Below are 23942 nucleotides of genomic sequence, written 5' to 3'. Positions count from 1 at the left end.
TATACAGTATGTGCAAGCACATTGGATAATCATATCAGTTTAAACTAGTGGAACAGTGAACATAGTGTTTTTGGTGCAGACATTCATTGAAAGTCTTTGCCTGCATGTCTTGGCTTTTCACTGGATGGTTCTGGGCTTTAGCAGATGCTTGATAAATGCTATAGGTGCCTGTTTTCTGAAACCATATTGCAGTTGTCTGGAAAGTGTTTCTCTTGTTAAATCTATAGATGTGGTTAATAAAATTGACTCTTGGATGGTAATTTGCCACTTTGGAATATTTTGTTATGCAATATTTACCTTTCTATTTCTATATGGTGACAGCCATAAAATATCTGAATCCCTATCATTTTTCGGTTTAGTGACAATAGTCCCCGGAATCCTCACTCTAATCAATGTTAATGCATAGCCAAATATTAATGCATTAGCCAACATTTACCAACTCATACACTTTCACACACTTTATTTAAGACTGAGATTTCTAATCTATGGTCTGGATCTTTGGAATAAATTGTTGAACAGATCCTATTAAACAAGGGAGATCAGATTGGAGAATGACTAGGAGACCAGAAAGCAAAGCCAAAAGCCCAGCTGCTTTATTCAGAGATTATTACACTAAGTTACAGATTTCATCCTTTAATATTCAAGTCCAGTCACTTTTAATAAATTCTATAAAACAGTGATATTGATTTGCAGAAAAGTAATCTTACTTTATTACGGAAAGACTATGGGGCCGGCCGCATTCTGTTAAGCTGTATGACACCAATCTGCTGATTACATTTACCGCTTTCTATTCTATCGTTTTATGTTCGTTCCAAAGCAGTAAAACAGATGGGAGATTGACATTCTGATACATTAAACAGTAAAATAACATTCCAGTATACCAGCCCTGGCGTTTCCTAACATTATAGCTACTTTTACCATTGAACTAGTGTTTCACAGATGTACAGATCCTCCTGTCCTGAGCTACACCTGTGAATGTAGTTTTAATGAGATCCAGCTGCATTTTTACAGTCTGAACTGTTGCAGCTCTTTCAGGGAATCTGGGACTAGTATTTGGTTCAACCTTGTTCTTGTCTGTGCCATTAGGATTGGTGTTCAAAAGTAGGAAATTGATGATGGAATTGGCCCTATCAAGCTCTTTCCGCCATACTTTGCAAGACAACCATTTTAGGATATGATGTTCGAAAATATTTCCAAGCTGGATTTGTTATTTGTGCACATATCCGTGTTCAGCACTACAATATTTGATTATATTTTTTTGTACTATAGCAAGATCTTAAATCATATAATATTAATATTTTATTCAAAAAGAACTAATGTTTTACAAGTTCTGAAAGTAACTATACTGTAAGCTAAAGTGCAGCTACATGATAACCATCTTGATAGGGTGGACAGGTAAAGATTATTTGCAAGTTCTACTTTTAAAAATGTTGGATCCGGCAGGGCATTATTGCAGAAAAGACCATACAATGGCCCTTCTGCAATAAGTTTTTTTACCTGCATGATTGCTCTGTGTAACTGTCAAACTCACTGAGCGGCACATGCATATTACCAGCACCCAACAGTCTGGGCTTCCTCTGTGCTTGCCGAAACTGGAGAAACTGAGTGGTGTTATACCAGCCCAGGCAATCAAGACGGTTTAATGTTGTCTCTAGGAAAAGAAGAATATGGCAAAGGAATGGGGACAGGGGAGTACAGCAGGATTTAGTTCCCTTTTAAAATAAAACCCATATAAATAGGATGTGTTTAGGGAAAAAATTACAAGATAAAATAACACCATGGAATGCTATGCTATTGGAAGTTTATTGTGATTGTGGACCAAGAAGATCGCAGGGTCTAGTTCTGCCTTTGCAGTAAAAGTTTTTGCATATATCCTCAATTACATATTATCTCTGAATCTTCTAAATGTTTTGACATATTGTTTTGTAAATGTGACCCCTGCTCATGTATTTTATTCATCACATGTTGTATTTGAATATCCCAGTTCTGTGACTGGTGCTTGTTCATTTTCACATAACTCCCTTTGCATTTTGGTTTTAACTAACTCAATAATTTTTATTTGAATTAAAGTCATCAACCTATTGCCTAGTATAGGAAACTTCAGATTGTTAATAATATAAAAATACTAAGCCATGTAACAAAACTGCCTATGAGAACACTGAAAGTAAGGACAGGGTGATCTCTGTGTCATGTTTCTTTCTTGTTAGGACCTTAGGCTGTACAGACTAGTGGGCTGCTGACACCAGATTTTGTCGGGTTGCCTGTGGTTAAGTCCTGTAAATAAATTAGGCGTTCTTATGTTCATGCTTTTAGGAATTGCTCTAAAGAGAACTAGTTCTGAACTTGATCCTGGCATTTGAAATTAAACCTATACTGGGAAAGTATGGAGGCAGCCCTCTGTGGGCCTTTTCTTACCAGAAGGAAATACACATTAGAATTCTGACTTCACTATGACTGTCTAATCTACATGTTTTTTTCAGTGATTAAGTATGTAATAAAGTCAATGGCAGACAAAAAAAATGGTCAGCAATAACAGTATAATCTGTGTATAAAAAATGCAATGCTTATTGTTTGTTAGCAGAAAAAAAGAAATATAAAAACGTCTTATCCCAAAAAACTAACACACTCCAATATTTTATTAATCTTATGCTGTGTCACAACATTCATTTCTATTTTGAGTCACGTTACATTTTTGCCTAGATCTTGTATTGATGATGAGATGGTTAGACTGCTGCCTAAAGTCTTCTACAGCACATACCAAAGATTCTCCATGGGGTCAGAGTTTTGGACTCTATAGTGGCCAATCCATGTTTAAAATGATGTCTGTTCCTTGAACCAATCTTACATTATTTGCATCCTGGCATTGTCATCTTAGAATATTCCAATTTCATCAGGGAATAAATAAAATTGAATGATTGAAAAACCTGTTCATTCTGAATATTCAAGTAGTCAGCTGAATTCATTTTTTGGGCACATACGTTAATGGACCTGGACCTTACCAACTAAAGCAACCCCAGATCATAAAAATTCTCCCCCACAAACTTGAGGACTCTTTGTGGAGAGGCAGTGTATATATATATATATATATATATATATATATATATATATAGTGGTAGAGTAGCATCAGACATAATTTCAATGCCCACTTTTATTCATAAAAAAAACTCCAACACACAAAGAAATTCCAAGGTTTTCACTCCCAGGGTTTCATTTATAACATGATGAAATTATGGAGATAACAAAATTTACCCGTTGGCTCTGGTCTACTAAACCTAAACTGTGGGAGTCATACTCACAGCTCACAGGCTTCTCCCAGGCATTCTGCCTTAGCCACAACTGGCCTCAGGTTCCAACTAGCCCCTTATTCAAAAGCATGTGCATTTTTACCTTCAATGGCCACGTGCTCCAGAGACATTCTCAATCTTTTGCCTGAAAAAAGAAAAGAGTGCCTGGCCAACCCATCCCTTCCAAGACACTCCAGACCTAGATCCGAAATAGGTTAGAGCAATTTTCAGCAACACATTTACTCATTGCCTTATCTAAACCCTCCCAATTTGTCATCATATTTTTGATTCTACTATATATATATATATATATATATATATATATATAGTAAATGTCAAGTATGCATTTAAAATAATCGGTTGCATATTGTGCTATACTATGAGTTTTCATTTATTATTACAGCGAAGACTGATATATCCTCCAATGTTTCCTATTCTTGGGCAGTAAACCTGGGAATGTTCTGCCAGCTAGTGGCTGTTGGGAGATGTAGTTCAATAAGAACAGCTGGAAAGCTATACATATATAGTGTGTTTGCATGATGATTTCTGACCTCTGTGCTCCTAGCATTTGCTTCAGTGCTTTGAATTTCTACTTAATACAGAGATTAGGGCTCAGCAATGGATGCATGCCAAGATGAAATTAGAGGATTTGGGCTTTGGACTAAGCAGCTTTCTTAGAAATAACACTGTAGGAAAAAGACTCGTTGATTAAAAGCTGTGGGGAACATTTTCATGTATTATTAACCTCTTTGGTCCAGTTGTGTTTTTGCTTTAAATAAAGCTGTAATGATATGGTGGTCCATCATATATGACATAGGATGTTACTTGAGGTTGGACATATAATCTGGTCTAAGGAAAAATGGTAAATTGCCTGAAAAACCGAAAGCACAATAAATCTTTCCTGAGCTAGCCACAGGCAATTCTTTACCTTAGTAAACAGCAACAGTGTGTAATTTTCTAGCAAAGATGAGTGAATTTCTCGAACTATGGCATGCCAAAAATTTATTCAGTCCATTTCTGCAATTTGATCTGTAGCATTTATGTTTACTGATCTTCAAGTATTGAAAAGTGACAGTTACTTGAATTTGTTTTTATTTATAAATCAGCATTTCTGACTCTGACACTCACATTTATCTTAAAATGTTGTTTCTGAAAGATAAGGCTTGGCATAGGGAGGATTCATAATAATGAATGCAGTAATGCATGGTATATTTTTTTTAAAATGGTAATATTTAAAAAATAAATAAATTAAGATGTAAAGATGCAATGCTATACTGACATTGTGGTCCCCTCTGCAACCACTGGTTAGGAAGACAAATACTTTACTTATTATTACTTTACATTTGGATGTACAATTTACAATGCAGGAACAGTGGAAGTTTTGAACTCTCACAACAATTTCTGGGCAAAGAGTGGTTGTGTAGAAACCCTATACACTTTTTTTTTGGAATTCTCCTTCTTGAAGAACTTTACTGATGCTGAAGACCATGCAGTTTTAAAGAACTATGGCAGAACTCACTCTGATCAACAGCCACGTGCATGCATACGAGCCTATAATCTTAGTATGTAACTTCAAAGCTGGGAGGAATCTCACACTTAGTAGCTGCAAATAATTTTAAACAGTGGTGTCATTTATAATGGTGTCTAGGTTATGTAGAATACAGGCAAAGCCATTCAGACTTTTTTGATTGCACTGATTGAAGACTTGAACACAAATATTTAGTACATATATGCTTAGACAGATAAATGAACTGGTGGTGTTTTTATTTTAACACTGACTCCAGCAGCATCTATAGGTTCCTCGCTTTCTATCGGTGGGCCAATGTCCATACTGATCCATTTAGCACCAAAAAACTTGTTGGATATGTAGCTTACATAAGGCTACCAACGTGCTAGTGCCGACTACCCTGGAGGTATGCTGTTTTTACTTACGGTATGCTTTAGGTATGGTTTAGGTTTACTGTTAGTTCTAGGCAGCAGTGGAACAAAGAAATGGTAAGTATATGTTGCTGTGAAAGGATGGTTTAATACAAATCTGATATTTAACCTGAATTGACAGTTTTATGTGAAGTATAAATCTAAGAATGATTGGCTCACTATGGAACACTATACAGAAAAATTTGAAGACTTTCTTCTCTTATAAAGAACTATCACAAAGCAATGCAATTTGAATTGCATTGTGACCTTTGCATCATACATGCACATCAAAAATGTAAGCTTTTTGGAATGAGGCCCTGTGGAGTAAGGTGACTTTAGACTGTAGAAAGCAAAAGTATAGTTAGATGGGAACATTTATCACCTTGCGTGCTCCATAGCAAACCACAGGCGTCCTGTATGGTTTTACATTTTATAACAACACGCTGCAATTTAATTTATCACTGCTTAGTGAATGTGGGACATTAATTAACCATTATGTGTAAGGGACAGCAGGCCTATTATGGCAGCCTCCTCAACCTGGATAGTTCCAGAAGCTGGTCTGTGGGATGGTAGTAAAGGGAGTTCAATCTTTTTTGATATGCTTTCTCTCCCTCCTCTTTCCAGGCTATTAATTTTTCTAGCAGAATTGTCAGGATTCAGCAGCACCTATTTCATAGCTGAGAAGGATAATGTATTCATGTTCCACAAACTACCTGAAACAACATCTGGCACAATATTGCCTCTATAAAATCAAGCCCAATAAAGCCGTGGCTGTTCTTTGCTGACATCTTTGGCACATGCTGTTTAACACTGTCATGAGTGGACACCTCACTTGCCGGCTTGATCTCCTTAGGTCCGCAGTCTTCTGTACAGTATGTCCACATAGATGAATTCTCAGAGATCCATTTTGGGATCACACGGGTTAATTGACCAAAGGGAATTAGTCTTCTAAGCATCAATAGAGCGACGTTCAATGAAATTGACATACATTTTAATTAAAATAGGGGAAGAAGACTCGTGTGCGGCCCACCAATTAGATGGTGCCATTGACCCATGAAAGGTACAATATTAGCTTAAGCACCGTATATTACAGACCATGAAATAGACTGCTGCGGGGACCTTATTCCCCAGCCACACTGTGGCCTTGAAGATTCAATTAATCACCGCTGACTTTTCACTTAAAGCAACATCATATTTTGAAATAGATATTCAAGTTCAAGCTATGTTCATTTTTTGCACTGCTATGCAAGTGTCTTAATGATGAAGATGTAATGGGCTCCATGCAGAAGGTTGGCACAAGAACCATGTACCTCATCTCATCTGTAGCTTACAAAGATAAAATGAACACCAAACACCCTATCTTATTATGTATTATGTATACTGCTTAATTCAAACAGATTTGTGATTACATTTGACAATTAACCACATAACTAAAAGTAAATCTGAAGTTTAAAAAAAGCATGGCAGTCCTGCTACGAAAGGCTTTGTGTAAGAACTTCTTTTTATGGAATGATACTTTGCCCATTTCTCTACTTTGTTGCCACACTGTTACATGTGCTTGCATGTTGTGTACTATACGGAGTGTATCTAATGCTGCTGTATATGAGGGTTGCTAATATATACATATAGCACATATGCTAGTATTTGCTAATACCTATTAAACTATGTTCACCTAGGATATGTTCAAGCTTGCTTTAGGGAGAGTGATTCCCATGCAGCTCTCAACTGCCTGATGACCCACACTGTCCCTAAAGAACTATCATTTACCCATCTCACAGCAGGTGAAACTGAACTGCTTGCTGCCTTCCCATTCATAATCTCTTAGACTGACCTTGCTGTGTAATTCTTTTTTTTTTTAGGAGGGATTGTAGTTCTGCTTTAAGTGAGTGGTTATGCTGCCAGGATGTAAATTCAATCACATAAACTCGCACCATTGCTCAAATATATATCTCCTTTTTCCCAGTTTCAGAGTTGCCAGAATGCCAGCTTTGGTCTAAATGGTAACCCTAATAATCAAAATGTTTTCTATAAAGCTGCATTAGAATTAGTAGACTCGGTAACAACAGATAGGCCCAAGCGTTTGATGATTCAAAGCATGTCTCACATTTGTGGAATTGTAATCAAGTCAAAGGACTGGGTTACTTTATAACGTGTGCTTCTAAGTGTACCATATGTTCATTACTGACAAATTTAGTCCCTGAAGCTTGGCTAAGAAAAGCAGGATAACAAGCAGATAAAAGCACACACTTCTTCCCTAAAATATGAGGATTTATAGTTGCTGAACCAAACCAAAACATTTAATAGTTAAAATGTATCACTATTCTTAAATAATTGTAAACTGATTTTGAGGTTAGACAAGTGTGGTGTACATAAAATCAGCTTGTCGCAGTAATAAGGAGCAAGGGTAAGAAATCATGCTGTGTTCTAGAATTAATGTAAGAAACTCGCTTCTCTTTAAACCCAGATCCATTTATAATTTATTGCATCAAAAGATTTCTCCACTGGTGAAGCTGTGGAGGAATGTCTGGCTATTTGTTACAAGCAGGGCGCCTGCAAGTGTGAGGTAGTGTCTGTCTGTGTACGGTTTGTATCTCTTTGGGGATGATAGAAGTCATGCATCACTCATAATGCCTTTGTTATGTATTATTTGTCATTTTTAGTTTCTTCAGTGTTTGCAGAACTTTTGCAAATGCTAACTTCAGGAAATCTGACAGTGAACATTTCCTAAACACAAGCCACATGAATATGTACACAGCGGTGCAATTATTTTTACCTGTGTTTGCTATCAGAGGAATCTTGTCTTTAGGGTCAATTCACTAATGCATAATAAATGTGTTTTTTTTCAATAATGTACTTTTTTCACTAAAATCCTGTAAGTAGAAGCTGTATCAACTGCATAAACAATATGTTATGTGAGTATTTTGTAAATAATTTAAAAAGTTTATTATGCAAGTTATTGCAGTGAACTCCAAGTGACAACTTTTAAAGATGAACTAGGAATGGAGAAATCTTAACTGATAATTACAGGATATTATTAATGAATGAAGAAATGCTGCTAAGTTATAACTAAACTTATCCAAGCTAAAATGCCACTGCCCAGTCTTGAACTCACATATATATGTACACAAGCTCTACGCCACAGGTGTCAAACACAAGGCCCAAGGCCCGAATCTGGGCCATCTGGCCATTTTACGTGGTCAGAAGTGACTGTGTCTAGTCCAAGCTCTTGACATTTGCAGGCAGCAGGACCCAGTCCCAGAGAACTAGATAGAAGCAGGGCAGTCCACAAGTGCCTTACCATGCTTCAGGTGGAAGGACACATCCTAGAAAGCTTCGGAAATCTAGGTAGAAGCAGGGCGGACTACACAAGTGCCTGACCACGCTTTAGGCAAGAGGACCGGTCCCAGAAAGCTAAGTAGAAGCAGAGCGGGCCACACAAGTGTCTGACCACGCTGTAAACAGAAGGACCCCAGTTTCTTCTTCACACTCCTGCGGGGACCCAGCCATAAGCACAACTGTGCAGAGTCCTGATCCTGCTGCCAGTAGTATGCTGCTGTTGCTCCAGATATGGAATCTCAGTGGGATGCTACATTAGTAATGTCTCCAGACTCAGACACAGGCCTCCACCTCAGCACAGGCAGTGGTTCCCCTCACATAGACAGCTCAGGATAGGTCTAGTACACTGACCTCAAAAAAAGCTGCCAAGAACAAAAAAGCAATCAGTCCCAAAATGTCCAACAACAAAAAAAGTTGATGCAGAAGGTAGACAATTTATTAAAAGATGGGAAAGCGAATATATATGTTCTTGCTTCACAAAGACAAGCATGCTTTCTTATTTTCAGAACATGATTAATGCACAAGGATGGCGTGTGATATCGTGTCTGAGGGTGACAAAGGATCTATACTTCTACTAAGACTTATGTCTTAGTAGACCCTTATGTGAATTGAGTTTGACCCCCTCCCCCGCTCTAAACTATAGTGCTATCATAGTCATCCTAGGTCATTACTATATTTAGGGTCTGCATAAGATTACCAGGTGGAACCATTTTATATCATTGGTGGTTGAAATCTACAACTACTATCCATGTGTTTTCTGCCTTTATTTTGTTCTGTGGAGCGTGGGTGGGTGGTTAGCTTCTGCCATAATCAGTTAGCAAGAATGCACAGCATATTTACAGATTATACCAATCTTCACTGCCGCCTCCATGATAGTCTTCCATGAAGATTGCAATCCTCTTCATTCTTTGGATGATGTAACCCCTGAGTGTGTGCATGAGCTACATTTTCCTCATAGGCTTACATAGGCCTACTTCAAATGGTACTATATCCTGGTAGTTTTTGTTTTTTCAGTTTAGGTCGGCTTTAAGTATATACCCACCTAGACTATTAATGCTCATATGTGTTGTCATGTCATGCCATGTCTTCAAGCTGGTCTTGTGTTTCTTTAAAATATTCTCTGATATTTCATAAAATGGGTTATTTTTCTGGTCAGTTTTATCCATTACCATCCTATTATCTACATTAGGGACATTGTTGTTTACCAAGTTTCTTATTATCTCCACTGGTATTGCAATCTGATAATTGGATATATGTTTATGCATATATTATCACATGCTTTTAGCCAAGTTAGAATCAGTAAGACAAGAACATGTTTTTGTACAGCAACAAAGCATTTGTTGGGCACCAATAGTTATGTGACTACATTATAAATATCCAGCTTTGACTGTATTGCTTGTTCTGTGAGGATGCATTTCTAATTTGCAGATGTTTATTAATTAATAGGCAAAAAATAAAGATTGGGATTCTGTAGAAGCATTGTGGCTTGCTATGGAGTCACCTACCCATGCATTCTGTAGGCTTTATGTATGTGTGGTGACTTTACTTGCAGCCCCAAGATGATCAGAGTATATCCTTTTATATTCCATGGCCAGAAACCTTAACAGACAGTTCCCATTGGGAAACCAAAGTTCGGAATACAATGCAAAAGGGGTATGTAGGTGAATTTCTTTTGAATTCTGACCTCAGATGCAAATGACTGATATGCCTCTCCAGTAATTTTACCACTACCTAACATTCCTTTAAATGAAAGTGTGTATACATATATTATCTGTTATCTGCATTCTGCTATCATTGCTATCATTATATGAACTTGCTCTTGCTGAATAAAAGTTGACATCTAAGAATCTGCAATGAATAACAGGATATATCAATATGTTTTCTTTAGCACAGCTCTTTTAAAAAAGCAACATCTGCAGTAGACAGCTTTTATGTTAAGAGGCTCGTTGATTTTTAAAGTTCTTTAAGCTGATAGTTCTACCATTTTGAATTTCATAGTACAGCTGTCCACATGTCACTTGGGAGACTCTTAAGATCAAGTTTTCTAAATAGCGCAGCAATTACTAGCAGGAATCCGTACCATTGTCATGTCTTTGTTTCCAAAAGTGGTCTTGACAGCAAATCCCTGAACTGAATTATCTCTCGCTTTATGTTGGTGGACCTCACTCATCCACCTTAACCTGATCTATCTTTCTGACAGTCATAGAATTATAGTTTTGTAGTAAGGTCTCAGGTGAGTACTGGGGTATATCCATCTGGAAGAAACTGATGCCCTTCATAATTTGCCATAGTTCCACCTCTCAGCATGCAAATAAAAGGAACCCAGATAGCCGTATTCCTCAGACAACCTGGCTTATTTTAGGGATGGTTAGTTAAATAAATTTTCTCTTTAGCTGTTCCATTTTTTGTACAGTTTAGAGTGTATTCAGGTTCTTGTGTCTGCAAAAAATAACAAAAAAATTCAAAGAAATGTTTTTGAGAAAAAAGACCTTAGACCTTACCATAATTAAGAAATTAAGAAATAATTATTTTTTAATATTTAATATTATTCCTTTTTTTTTTTTACTGTTTGTTCTTAAGGTAAATTTGTATAGTTGGAACAGGTACATTATTCTAATAAATGCAATTAGGACAGATGTTTGTCTCAACATAATATTAGGAAGCATGGTGTCAGGTACTGTATAAAATCCTCACGGTGAGTTAATCACAAAGAAAGCAAAAAAAAAAAAGGAAAAACTTTATGGAGCCTAGACGTTCATTAGGAAACAGCGGCAGAGTTTGTCTTGGTCATTAAAGGGTTACATGAGGCTGCTGAAAGAGCTCACCCCCCTAAGATCACCACAACCTCAGCTGTGTTTAGCGAAAGATTTCTTCTGCAAGTCATAAAAACTGCCCCAATCAAGCCTACGTCTTGCACACGAGCGAGCAGGGAAGGCCCAGTTGTATCTAGGAGTCGTCCATATGTCGGATGTCCTTGACCTGGGGACTACCTGTATTGGGTTAGCTTCAAAACACACTCACTGCAGAGAGGAACTTCACACTTTGGTTCCTGGTTCAGGGCACTCTTCCCACTTTACCCAAACAACTCCAACATGACAAATCTTTCAGGATTCTCCTTCACAGGGGAACAAAATCATAACAGCATTACATACAAAAACACCAAATTTTTCTTCCTGGCTCTGGTCTATCAAAACTAACTGTGGGATACCTACTCCCAGCTCACAGACTGCACTCAGCCTTCTCAGCTGGCACATCTGGCCTCAGGCTGAAAGTCCCCCTGTCTCAAAGGCAAGTGCCTTTTAAATATCAGAGGCCAAGTGCTTCCTAGCCATCCTAATTTTTTGGCCTGGAAAAGGGAGGAGTGCTTGGCCCACCAATTCCTTGCAGGACACTCTGGCCTGGATCCCAAAAAAGGGCCGCAATTCTGCAGCAATTCTACAATTAATTATGACCTTATCCAAGACCTTTAATCCCTTTTCTAGGGGCAGATGATTTCACCTTGTTACAATAAATATATAATTGAAATAGGAATATTTTAAATAAATTACATTGTTTTTTTGGGGGGGGGTGGGGGCAATTTTAAACTGACATGTAATTGTATAGCTGGATTCTGTGTTACATTTTATACTTCTGTGTTAAATATGCACGTGTGTGCCTGTGTCTGCATCCATGTATGAAAATAGAGCAAAACCTGTCCATAAACCATTGTTTAGCATGTGGCATTTCTATACCACTTTAGCTTATGCAGTAACCTTGGTCCTATATGCATAGTGAGGCCTTGACACCAGAGCGTTTCTCTTTTAGTCATCTTCTTGCAGCTGACTTTGGTTCTCATAGTAGCTAACCCCCAGTCAATTCTGGAACAAATAGGAGTGTCAAATTTTGCAGGTGTTAGATGGTGTTTCAATTGTTTCACGTGCTGTGTCTTAAGGCAATCTGCAACTTAAACGCTTTAATAGAAAAGAATGTAATTGCCTTCCAGCCACATTACCAAGCATTTTCAAGCACAGAGGTTCAAACTTTTCTGAAGGACAACAGATTGCCCATATCTGTAGGTACACAAAAGCTGCACAACAAGCTCCTATTACATTCTTTCAGTAAGTGCAGTACATGGCAATATGTATTATGAGATAAGTCCATGTTGAATATACAAGAAAATTGTTCACTGTTCAGAAAATTGCTCATGAAATAGCCTAATGCTGACTGTAGATTTAGCAATGAATGTAAATTTAACCTGCAGCTTATGTTGTATAATAAAGGGGAAAAAATACCATTATTATTACCAGGCTATATTAGAAATATGGCACTACCAAGACACTTTTACAGCAAGTTAGTATTAATTGATGACAAATCCTAATAATATGCAGAAATATCCACAATGTAGTAATTGTTATTAGTTCATAAATCTTTGACGCAAGTAAAGAATACAAATTCTAAATAAAGGGTACACGTGTAAAAAAAAATTTATACAGTAAATATATAATTATATGATTCCAATGAAGAGGGAGGATGGTAGAGGCTGTTTGACTCTTACCTCTTAACTCTGTAGTTAAAATTAATTGAAGGGTGAATCATTAGCTTTGATTTATTCATGTATGAATGTATATTGCCTTAACTACTGAGTTCTTTAAATAATCTGTAACGGTGCCACCGGGCGGGAAGGTTGACCCTCTGTGCCACTAGCCCAGTAGGCAAAGACATGCACAGGGCACAGACTCTTTGCAGTTGCCCGGTCTTCTCCAAAGCCTTTAGAGATGAGGATGTTACGCTGCGGGCAGCTGCTAGCTTGTGGCCCCCGTTCACACAGAGGCTGGTGACTGCTGACAGATAGGAATCAAGCAAGGTGCCAGAACGTTAGACAGGAGCATGGTCCGGGCAGGGGGCAAACAGGAATAATCAAGGGTCAAAGCCGGGGTCGGTCAGTACACAAGAGAATAGGCAACTGGAGACACAGACAGGAACAGCAGGAACCTGGCAACAGAGCCTAAAGGAACTCCTTGTGCAGGCAACTTCCTGGTGCGTGTCACTTACTTATAAATGTAAGGTCATGTGATCGATAAGAGTCATGTGTGAGCAAGGTGGGTGAACCTGAAGGGGGCACAGATACCCTGGATTATCATTTAGCAAAGTGGATAAGTCTGAGCAGAAATGTAAAAGCTTTGTACCACAAATCATTTGTAATTTCACCCGATAATAACTTGTGCACAGTTGTAGATAATTGTTTCTGTCAACACTGTGCAGAAGCTCCAGTTAGTAAGAAATGTGCATCCCCCAATTCCACCTAGTCTTTTATTACACGTATTTACCATATCATGTGTGGTTGTTAAGGTATGTAAGGGTGGTGGTTGGAAGGTCCTTTGGGGTGTTGCGGCGTACCACCCTAGGTGTGGTGTCTCTAGTTGAGTAGTAGAAAAAGGCAGAACTACAAGTGGTGAGGTTTGTGGGGGCTGCTGGGGGTCTGGCATTGTTCCCGAGCCCATGAAATGTGGCTAGGAACAAGATGGTGTTGGTGGCAATCCCAAAAGGTTGAAGTCTGGTGACGGGGATGCCTTCGAGGACCTACAGTATATGTTGTTGGGCATTAGGGGTTAAGGACGTTAATGCTGTTATGGATGTGAATGATGTTAATAATGTTAAATATTCGTATTATGCATTGTTTATGGTTATTTATTGTAACGTTAAATAACTGCCATTTTAAACTGCAAAGTGGTAGTGGGTGTTCCTTTGGGAAAAGGAAGCGGGGTATGGGAAAAGGGGTAATGGGGGGGTGGCAGCCATTTTTTGACATTTTTTAATGTCAATTTTACCCTAAAAAATTAATAATTGAATATTCCACAAATATAATAAATGTGCATAACACAGTCTGGTACAATGTAAACTGCTGGGTCATGATCAAAAGGTGCTGCACATAACATTCAGTATCTTCTAGAGAACCCCCAAATTCCAAAGGAGCTCTAGTACCCATCTTTAATTAAGGAGGTGAGCACTTTTGACCTGCAGCCTTTCTACCTCAGTATTTGTCATCGAGGTTGCCCATTATAGGTCAAAAGAACCACAAAGAATATAGGTGGTAAGTAGTATCAAATTCCTAGATAGTCAGGATTGATAACATAAAATTGTATGTTTTTTGGGGCTCCTGGTAAAATGCAGAACACACAATATTCTTTTTATTGGTAAACACAATTCCTTATACCAGTGAAGAAGTTTTGGAAGTAATGCATGCATTAATTAATACAGATCTGAGTATGCATTCGTAGCAGTATATAAACATAGGGGATGTTTCAGAGCACATTTATAGAATAGAACTAGGAGATAACTAATTATTCATGTACACAAATTAAGGAATACTTATGATAAGAAGGCCTACACCAGGGAGTACACACTGACTTAGGAAGAAAATACTTTTTAATTAAGTTAAAAAAAAAATCACTGCTCTAGATAATAATAAAAGGTAAAAGGAACAAACACCCTCTTTGCCTCTATTAATATTCTGCTACCATTTTTGCATTGCTAAACATCAATACAGATTTTTTGTAAACACAAATAAATTTATTGTTAAAATTGCTGAACTGTGCTTTTAAGCATAAAGCAAAGTTAATAGGTGTGTATTTTACAAAAAACCTATAATTAAATCTTGCCTCTCTGTATGCTTAAAAGGAAGACCCGCTGTAACCCTTTTTTGTGACAAATTTGTTTCTGTTAGGGTATTTGTTTTCTCTTTTTTTCAGTTTTTGTATTTGTAGAGTTAGATATGTCTTAAATTCTTTGCTCAGAGTGACATGATGCATTATTCATAACACCACCTAATACACTGTGATGTATTAAAAACCAAGTTGCTTTAAGGCAACCCAATATCTGCAAGAAATGCAAACAATTTGAGCATCTCGTAGAATTGTAGTATTTTGGAACAAGCTCAAACATCAGAAGGCCTTGTTCTTTGTATTGCTAATTATGGCAGCTTGTTGGTAAATCTATTTAACCATTGAGCAATCTTTCTGTTTGCTCTGCATAAGTCAAAAAATGAATTGTCAGAGGGAATTGTAATTGGCATGCAACTGTGATGTGGGAAAACAGAGCGCCAACAACTTTTGTTTTTCATATGTGTAAAAGCAATAATGCACTGAAATGATGTTTCTACATTCTTGTGGCAATTTTAACAACTCATCAATATTTTTTATAATTACAGGGGAAATTTGTGCATTTAAAATCCATGGCCCAGATACACCTTTTGAGGCTGTTGTGCTGAACAGGACATCTGGGGAAGGTCGACTCAGAGCTAAAGGACCTATAGACTGTGAGCTGCAAAAGGAATACACATTCATCATCCAGGCGTACGACTGTGGGGCCAGTCCAAGTGGGGCAAACTGGAAGAAGTCACACAAGTGAGTAATGTGTGCTCTGTCATAATTAGCATCCAAGTCATGTTGTAAATTCTTACCACAACCTGTCAGCTTTTTATTCTGCATGGTGGTACAAACATTATTGGTAGGCAATAGTAGCCAATCAAAATAATCTTTTTGATCAAATTGTGGATAAACTAAATTCCTATTGGCTGCCAAGTTACTGAAATGTTCTGTTCTATGCACTGCACGATGTTAACATAATATGTTGTAGAATCACAAATTTAAAATAGAGCAGTAATTATTTATGCTTTAGTGAAGAAAAGACTGCACAGATTTCATTTTACATAATGGAATCATTAGCATTTGTTAACACTATTAAATGAAAGGTGCATTGTACCTAAAAGCATCTGTTTATGTTGCATCTACAAAAATGGCAAAAAAAGTTCATCAAATGTGCTGTTTAATAATAGCTAATAATAGGAAAATCTTTTTACCTGCTCAATCCCTGCAATCCATTAGCAAAGTTCAGATACAATCTGACAATTTTTAACTTTGTTTGCTTTCATTTAAAAAGACCTCATGATAAAGGCAAGATTTAGGAGAACGATGGCTTACATGTAAGCCTGCTTGCCATGGGGTAACTGTCCATATGGTTGCTGCCTCGCTGCTGTGGGTTGGGTAGTATATTTTTTATCAAATTAGATGTTCAGCCTAAATCATATTAGTACATTCCAGAGACCTCAAAACATTTTTTTCAGGGCATGTGTGCTGTGAAAGCAGTGGTTGTTGTTCTCATAAGAACTCTTACTAAAAAGGAGGAATAGTGGACCTCTTCAGAGAGACCTCTTCTTTTAAACATAATGCTTATTGGAGACATTTACTTCCTAAAGATTACAATCTATTTATAAAGCAGTGAATCTGAAATTCACAGAAACATTCCCTGGTGGAAAATCAAATACTGCAATTGAAACACAGGAACATAGAAAATCCTCCACCAGAGAATGTTTCGGTAAATGTAACATTCAATACTTTTTTATAATGAAATTGAAAGGTATGTAAACTGAAAATTACATTTCCACACTCTGTATGAAAGCTGTAGTTTCTCTGCCCATGGGAGAGCTCAATTTCTGACTCAGGAGTGGACATGTTGAACTTCTACAGGAGTACCACAGCTTGCACACAGATAGCAATGTTTTTGTACAGCATGCTTTTACACTCTCCTGTGGCTGTAAATGCTTTCTAAAGGAAGCAAACACTAAAATTTGAAACCGCTTCTGTTTTGAGGCAACTGGAATTGTTTGTCTGATTTTACCTGAAAGTTCACCTTGGCTTAAAAAAAGGTATTGCAGTGGTTAGAAGAGGAGCAGCATCCAGGTGTTGTGTTGTACCTTTGTGAGAAGATCTATTCTTAAGCTACACACACAAGTCAGATATTAGTCACCTGGGATGAATGGTTATTCACTCCTCAGGCGGTAATCTGACATGTAGTTCCCAGACATTGTTCATCAAGCCCCTACACAGGGTTTTTTGAATGACTGTTCAGGAAAGACCACTGTTCACACCTGTCCTCCCTAAACAACAAAATAGTGCTCTGACTTAGCTCAGGAACTAAGGGAAACTATGTAACTAATTGAAATAATAAGTATAGGGAACATCCTAAAGTTGTAGGTGTGTATACATATATATATATATATATATATATATATATATATATATATATATATATTGGGATACCTTGTCGTTTTCCAACTGGACTCTTCCCCAGACTCCCCCTGGCATGAAGCCTGGGTGGCCAGGAAGAACAAGTTCAGCAATGGGTAAGAAATTCTATTTACCACAGTACTTATTCTCCTGGGTTAGGAGGCAACTATATATGGGTCCTAGGTTCCACATGAGCCCACCTAACAATTTTGTTTTCAAATAAATGAATAATAAACAACAATAATTTTAAGGCACCCCTATCATGTTATTTGAATGATTTATGTACTTATGAGGCAGAAAATGCCCCCATTGTTATATCTTTTTGTCGAATTTGTGAATAGAAAGTTCTGAAGAAATGTTTACACATTACACAGGTATATTACTTTTTTGACTTGACATTGGAATGCTGTTGATCCAAATTCCAGTGAAAAATAAACATCACTTTAAAATCTTTCTTCTCTGTATAAGTTTAACATCAATTGACCAAAACATTGCTCTTTTAATTGTTTTTTTTTCCACTTGGGGCATATTCCATGCAATTGCCTCTAATATTGTTACAGCAATTTTAGTGACAACACTATGTTCAGGGACAATTAACTTGAAATGCCAGAGGCCACCAATTTCCTTGCAAATAGTTAGAATTATCAATATCATCTAAATTTGTCTCATAAATCCAACAGGAATTCATTATTATCAAATCAAACATTTTCTATTTAGGTTTCAAATCATTAGAATTTTGGCACTCACCTCTACTTATCATAATAATTTGTTTCCAAGAAGCTTCTATATATACTGTTCTAGGTAAAATAAAGGGACAGAGTGGAAATTACTCATTTATGTTTTCTCCCTTCATGTGACTTACAGTGTTCCCTCTCTTTCCTCACATCTTGTAAGCAGTTAATGAAGCTTTCCTGGATCAGCTGCAACAAACTGAGGGTTATGGCTGTTCACTCACCATTTTGCAATCCTAAGCGTAAGGTTATTGCATTCATTAATGCAAAACACTGCATGAAATATGTATAGCTATATTAATGTGCCCAGCAGACGCTTCCACATAATTTTCATAATTAATGTGGAATGTTCTTAGCCCGCCACACTTGTATAGCTTTAACCCCAATGTAAAGGGGACATTAGATTCAAATAAAGATATTTATTTTTATTTTTATGTGCTTTTATCTTTGTCTTGGGCATAAAGCTCTTGTACGTGTAATTCCCCAGGATGTGACTATGTATATTCAGCTTTAACATATTGTTCTTTATTTATTATTAAGTATAGGCCAACCTAAGAAAATATTGCTGAACTTAAAGCGGATCTAAACTCCAAAGTTTTTACTTTACATAAGGGTAGACTATTTTTTCTTTTTTGAGTGAAGCACCACGGTGATCAAGACAGAATGGGTGTGCATATCCTCCAGGATGCCTATATCACGCATCCCGGGAAGCTCCTGGCTGCTCCTTCTGCGAAAACTGAGAGGGAAGAGATGCTGATCTCATGCATGTGCAGTGAGATCATCTCTTTTCATTTCCCCTTTACAGCAGGCTACGTCACCCGATCTCGCACCTGCGCAGTGCATGATCAGGTGACATAGCCAGGAGAAGGAAATAGAAGACTTGAAAATGGGGACACCCGGTCATTTTTTTATTTTTCAGTTTAGTTCCACTTTGAGGAATAACTTTTTGTTTTTCTTCTCCCACTCCTATAGTACAAATACATTGTCAAACTATTTAATAACTCACATATTTTTTTGCCAAGAAAACAATCTTTTTACATGCTGCCACTTAACCCCAAGCTATGCCTGCACATCGGATGAAGAGGTCTGTGAGGGGTACATATTATCCCATGCATGTAGGCTAGTTTTATAGAACTACACGACCCATGATTTCTTAGGAATGTAGTTAGAGGTGAGGAGTTGCTTGGTGGGAAAAGATTAGAAGTGATCCACAGATTGGAATTACCCATTGTATAATGTGTCATTGGTATATGAATCAGAAGGAGGGGTTGATCAGAATTGCTAAAACAAAAAAAAAAGGGCAAAACACACTTTATACATGTATATGGACTGTGCATTTATGTGTTTGCCTGAATTTCTGCATTTAGTTCATGCCTTCTTGAGAATGCAACAGTTCTTTTCACACTGAACTCCTGTAATTTTACTAAATATTCCATTGCAATTCCAACTTCACACCACATCATCTGAAGCTTTGAAGGCCAAAGATGTCTTATTTCTTTTTGTAAGATGTTATATACAGACCAAAGGAGCTGTTTTCAAATGCATCCGTGACAAATATTCCAAATCTGCGTAAATTAAGTAAAAGTTATTATTCCAAACACTTGGCTTAATTGCACACACACCGCCAGAGCTCCTTGGAGAATCATTGTTACTGGTTAGGCCAAGATAATTTTTTATATAGGTTAAGCTTATGTTGGAGACTGTTGTACTAGGAGCTTACACAGTTTCTGTCCTCAAAGATAACTTGACACACACACACACACACAGAATATGTAATTTATTTACATATTTATATTTCATTTCTCTGAATGCAATTTTCTTGACGAGGATAAATCAATTTTTTGCTGAAGAGGCTAATGTATCCTGAAGGAACACACTTAAACTCTCATTTGCTAAAATGATTAAACGTTGAGAAGCCTGTTGGCTATTCCAGATGGGTTGTTTCCCCTATTAGGTCATCACATTTGGCTAAATTTCTGATATTATTGTTACATTTTCTTTGAACGCTTTCAGTGACCCAGCTAGTCTTATTTCTCTGTAATTACATATTGAAGCTAGGGTTTTTGTGGGTTTTTTTGAAGCCAAAGATTTTTGGATGTATATTTTGATCCTAGTGTTTTATAGTATAACTCATGGCTAACTTCTGGCTTCCAAAAAACCCACAACAACAGCTGATTGAATTCCAAAACCTATTTCCCAACAAATATCTAGTCACCACTAGTGTTGGTCGAATAGCTCACTATTCGATTCGGCAGCTATTCGGACAAATATAGCAAAAAAATTTGGGTGGTCGAACATCGAATTCGAACACCATTAAAGTCAATGGGAGAAAAATTCGGGTTTGTTTCAGCACTGTGTAGAGCTTCTACAGCCTCCAAACAGATGTAAAACGATACATTTTAAAAGGATACATGAAAAGATACATTGTAAAGAGATACATTGTAAAAGGATACATAAAAAGATACAATATAAAAAGATACATAACACTATTACATACCCCTGGACTTCACATGAAGATTAAAGTGCACCTGTCACATCAATTTTAGGCTAAAGCTAGGTACACACTTCCAATAATTATTGTTGGAAAATGAACGATTACGACCGATCAACGATTATGCATGATTATACTTGAACAATCATATTGTGCACAATTCTGTACATGCTGTAACAATATGATCGTTCATATATAATCCACCAACAGTGTCCACACGCTAGATACATTCGTTAGAACGATGCAGGGAGAGACATGTAAAGGAGAAAGTGTACCGCAGAAACATGCACGATCACTGAACGACCGTACACGATAGATAGTGAAAGATCGTCGGCCAATCAGATCCATCGTGGCGGTCGTTCATTTCCAACGACAATCCTCGTTCGTCGGCGTCCTTGGTCCCTTTTTTTTTGACCAATCGGTTGTTCATCAGTCGTTTCTAATGATAATTATTGGATGTGTGTATGCAGCTTTAGTCTACACGGACTGCATTCCCATGGGCTAATCTACACCAGGACGTTTCCTTCAGGCAGGTTTTTGAGCGTTATCTTAAACGTTGCTTGCAACATTTAAAAAATTAAAACGCTGGATAAACGCGGGAAAACGCTTCCATTGAACTCAATGGAGGCTTTTTCAAGCGTTTTTAAGCTTTTATGAAAGCTTTCATTGAAAACAATTGGGGGCTTTTATAAACATTTAGCAGGTCTTTGGAATCTGGAAGCCCCCTTTAATAAGGAGACTCCCAGATCTCCACCGCCCCACCCTGGGGAATGAGTACAGGCACCTGCTTTCAATTAGCTGTGACCGCACAGTTCCCACAATGACACAATGATTCAGTTCCCACAATGACATTATGATTCATAATGTCATTGTCGGATAACCTGTAAAAAATAAAAAAAAACAAGTTTAAAATAAAAAACAGATATGAAATAAATAATTTAAGAAAAAAAGAAAATCATTTTTATTTTTTTTTTTTTTTTTTTACTCCCGAATTTTTGCTGTCCAATGCAGCAAAATTCGGTTCGGGTCTACCCGAATTCAAACAGCCATATTCGGGTCGAATATAGGGACAACCCGAATTCGAACATCAACACTAGTCACCACACTGCTAATCTCTTTAAAGGAACAATATCTGCAGCTAGTGTTGGTCGAATATCTTACTGTTCGATTCAACAGCTATTCGATCGAATAGGGAGATACTGTTCGGGTGATCGAATGCCGAATTCGAACACCATTAAACTCAATAGTGGGAGAACTCGGGTTATTTTTAGGGACCGTGAAGAACTGCAAGAGCAATCGGGAGGAGAGCTGACAGCTCCACTACCCTTATTGCTCTTACAGCCCTTTACTAGTTGTATGTGTTCTTGTAGCAAAAGTAAGTCAAACGTGTTCTCACTATTTGTTATGACCCCCATGAGCTGCAAAGACTGCAACCATGTATTTGCAGTGAATGCTGACCAGTCCTGCACATAATCACAGAGGAATTTTATCCCATTTCTCCATACAGAACAGTTTCAGCTCTTGGATGTTGGTGAATTTCCTCACATGAACCACTCACTTTAGATCTTTCCACAACATTTTGGAATAAGGTCAGGACTTTGACTTGGCCATTGCAGAACTTTGTTCTTCTTCTTTGGTAGAATGATGTATGTGAAAAATGTGTTTAGGGTCATTGGCTTACTGCATGACTTATTGTCTCCTAACATTAATTTTCTTTAGAAATCTCAAGTACAGATCAAAATGTTACATGCCATCAATGATGACAAGCCATCCAGCCCCAGATGCAGCAAAACAGGCCCAAACTAGAACACTTCTTCTTTAGATTGCAGTGTTTTTCTTTCTAATAATGTAACACCCCTCATTTAAGCTCTATCAGTTTTATTTTGGCTTCATTCATCCACTTAATATTCGTCCAGTATCCTTCTTGTTTGTCACATGATCTTTAGCAAACCGTAAATGTGATGGCTTTCTCCTTGCTACCCTGCCATACACACTATTGCTGTTTAGTGTCCACCAGATGGTTGACTCATGAACAACAACATTCACCAATGTGAGACAGGCTTTAGGATTCTTAGAAGTTACCCTGGGTTCCTTTAGAATAACTCCTTTAGTTGGAGTTATCAACCACTTACAGGTAGGATAACAATGGCCTTGAATTTTCTCCATTTTTAAACATTCTGTCTGACTGTTGATTTGGTGGAGTCCAAACTCTTTAGAGATAGTCCTGTAGTTTTTTGCAGCTTTATGGTCATCATCAACTCTTTTTTTTTTAAGTTCTCTTACTCACAAAAGATTGTCATCCCATTGACTGAAAACACCAGACTCTGATTTCACCTACAAATTATAAAGTAATCCTAAGAATTCACTTACTTTTGGTACACTGATATGTTATTGGATCATATTTTTTTCAAAAAAATACATGACCAAATATAATATTTTTTGTTTAATTTGTTTTACTAGGTTCTCTACATCTACATTTAGGACTAGTTCCAATTTAGATGATGTTTTAGGTCATATCCATATATAAAATGGAAAAATTGAAAGGCTTTACAAACTTTCAAAGACCAAACTTTTCAAAGACTGTCTGTTGTAAAATAGCAAAGCTTGTAAGAAATATTGGTTACAATACATGCAGTTGCTAATTTCTGATTCTAGTATTTCAGCCATCAGTGTTACAACACAGAGACATAACTACTTAAAGAAGGCTTTGTTTTCTTACAAGCCCTTTCCTTACCGGTATTATAGAACACAAAAAGGAATAGCAAAATGTAAATTTATTATGTTTTTAGCTGCATCATGTCTTCATTATTAGATAAATATTGCATGGTTCCAGAACATCTTCCTCATTTTCTTGAGATTTGTAAACAGTAGACGTAAACATTTCTCCACTAATAGGGAGAATTGATAGCGCAGCCTGCCGACCCAATTTAATATTCTTCATCATTTTACACTATAGGAAAATCAAGCCATGGATGTTTTTTTTTATATTCTATTCAAGAAGCTTTCCTAGTGTTTAGAATAAAATATATTTCAACAAATATTGTACCCATGGCATAAAAAATAATGTTTTATGAAAGAATTGAATTTCATATTCACTCTTGTAAAATGCAAGTGTGCATATTCTCTTCTCTGTGATAGG

At 37.2% G+C, this 23942-nt stretch overlaps 1 protein-coding gene across 2 annotated transcripts in view; it reads left to right on the top strand.

The window, feature by feature from the left end:
• Positions 1 to 23942, top strand: part of CLSTN2 (calsyntenin 2) — a 439150-nt gene that overhangs the window by 295954 nt on the left and 119254 nt on the right. For both annotated transcript variants that reach the window (XM_072407880.1, XM_072407879.1), the window contains one exon: positions 15724 to 15919. In XM_072407880.1, the coding sequence (XP_072263981.1) occupies positions 15724 to 15919 (196 nt within the window). The remainder of the gene's footprint in view (positions 1 to 15723; positions 15920 to 23942) is intronic.

This window comes from Pyxicephalus adspersus, chromosome 4 (assembly GCF_032062135.1).
Source record: "Pyxicephalus adspersus chromosome 4, UCB_Pads_2.0, whole genome shotgun sequence".
Lineage (NCBI taxonomy): Eukaryota > Metazoa > Chordata > Amphibia > Anura > Pyxicephalidae > Pyxicephalus > Pyxicephalus adspersus.
The sequence above is the reverse complement of the archived record's forward strand: the minus strand, read 5'-3'. Positions and strand labels throughout refer to the sequence as shown.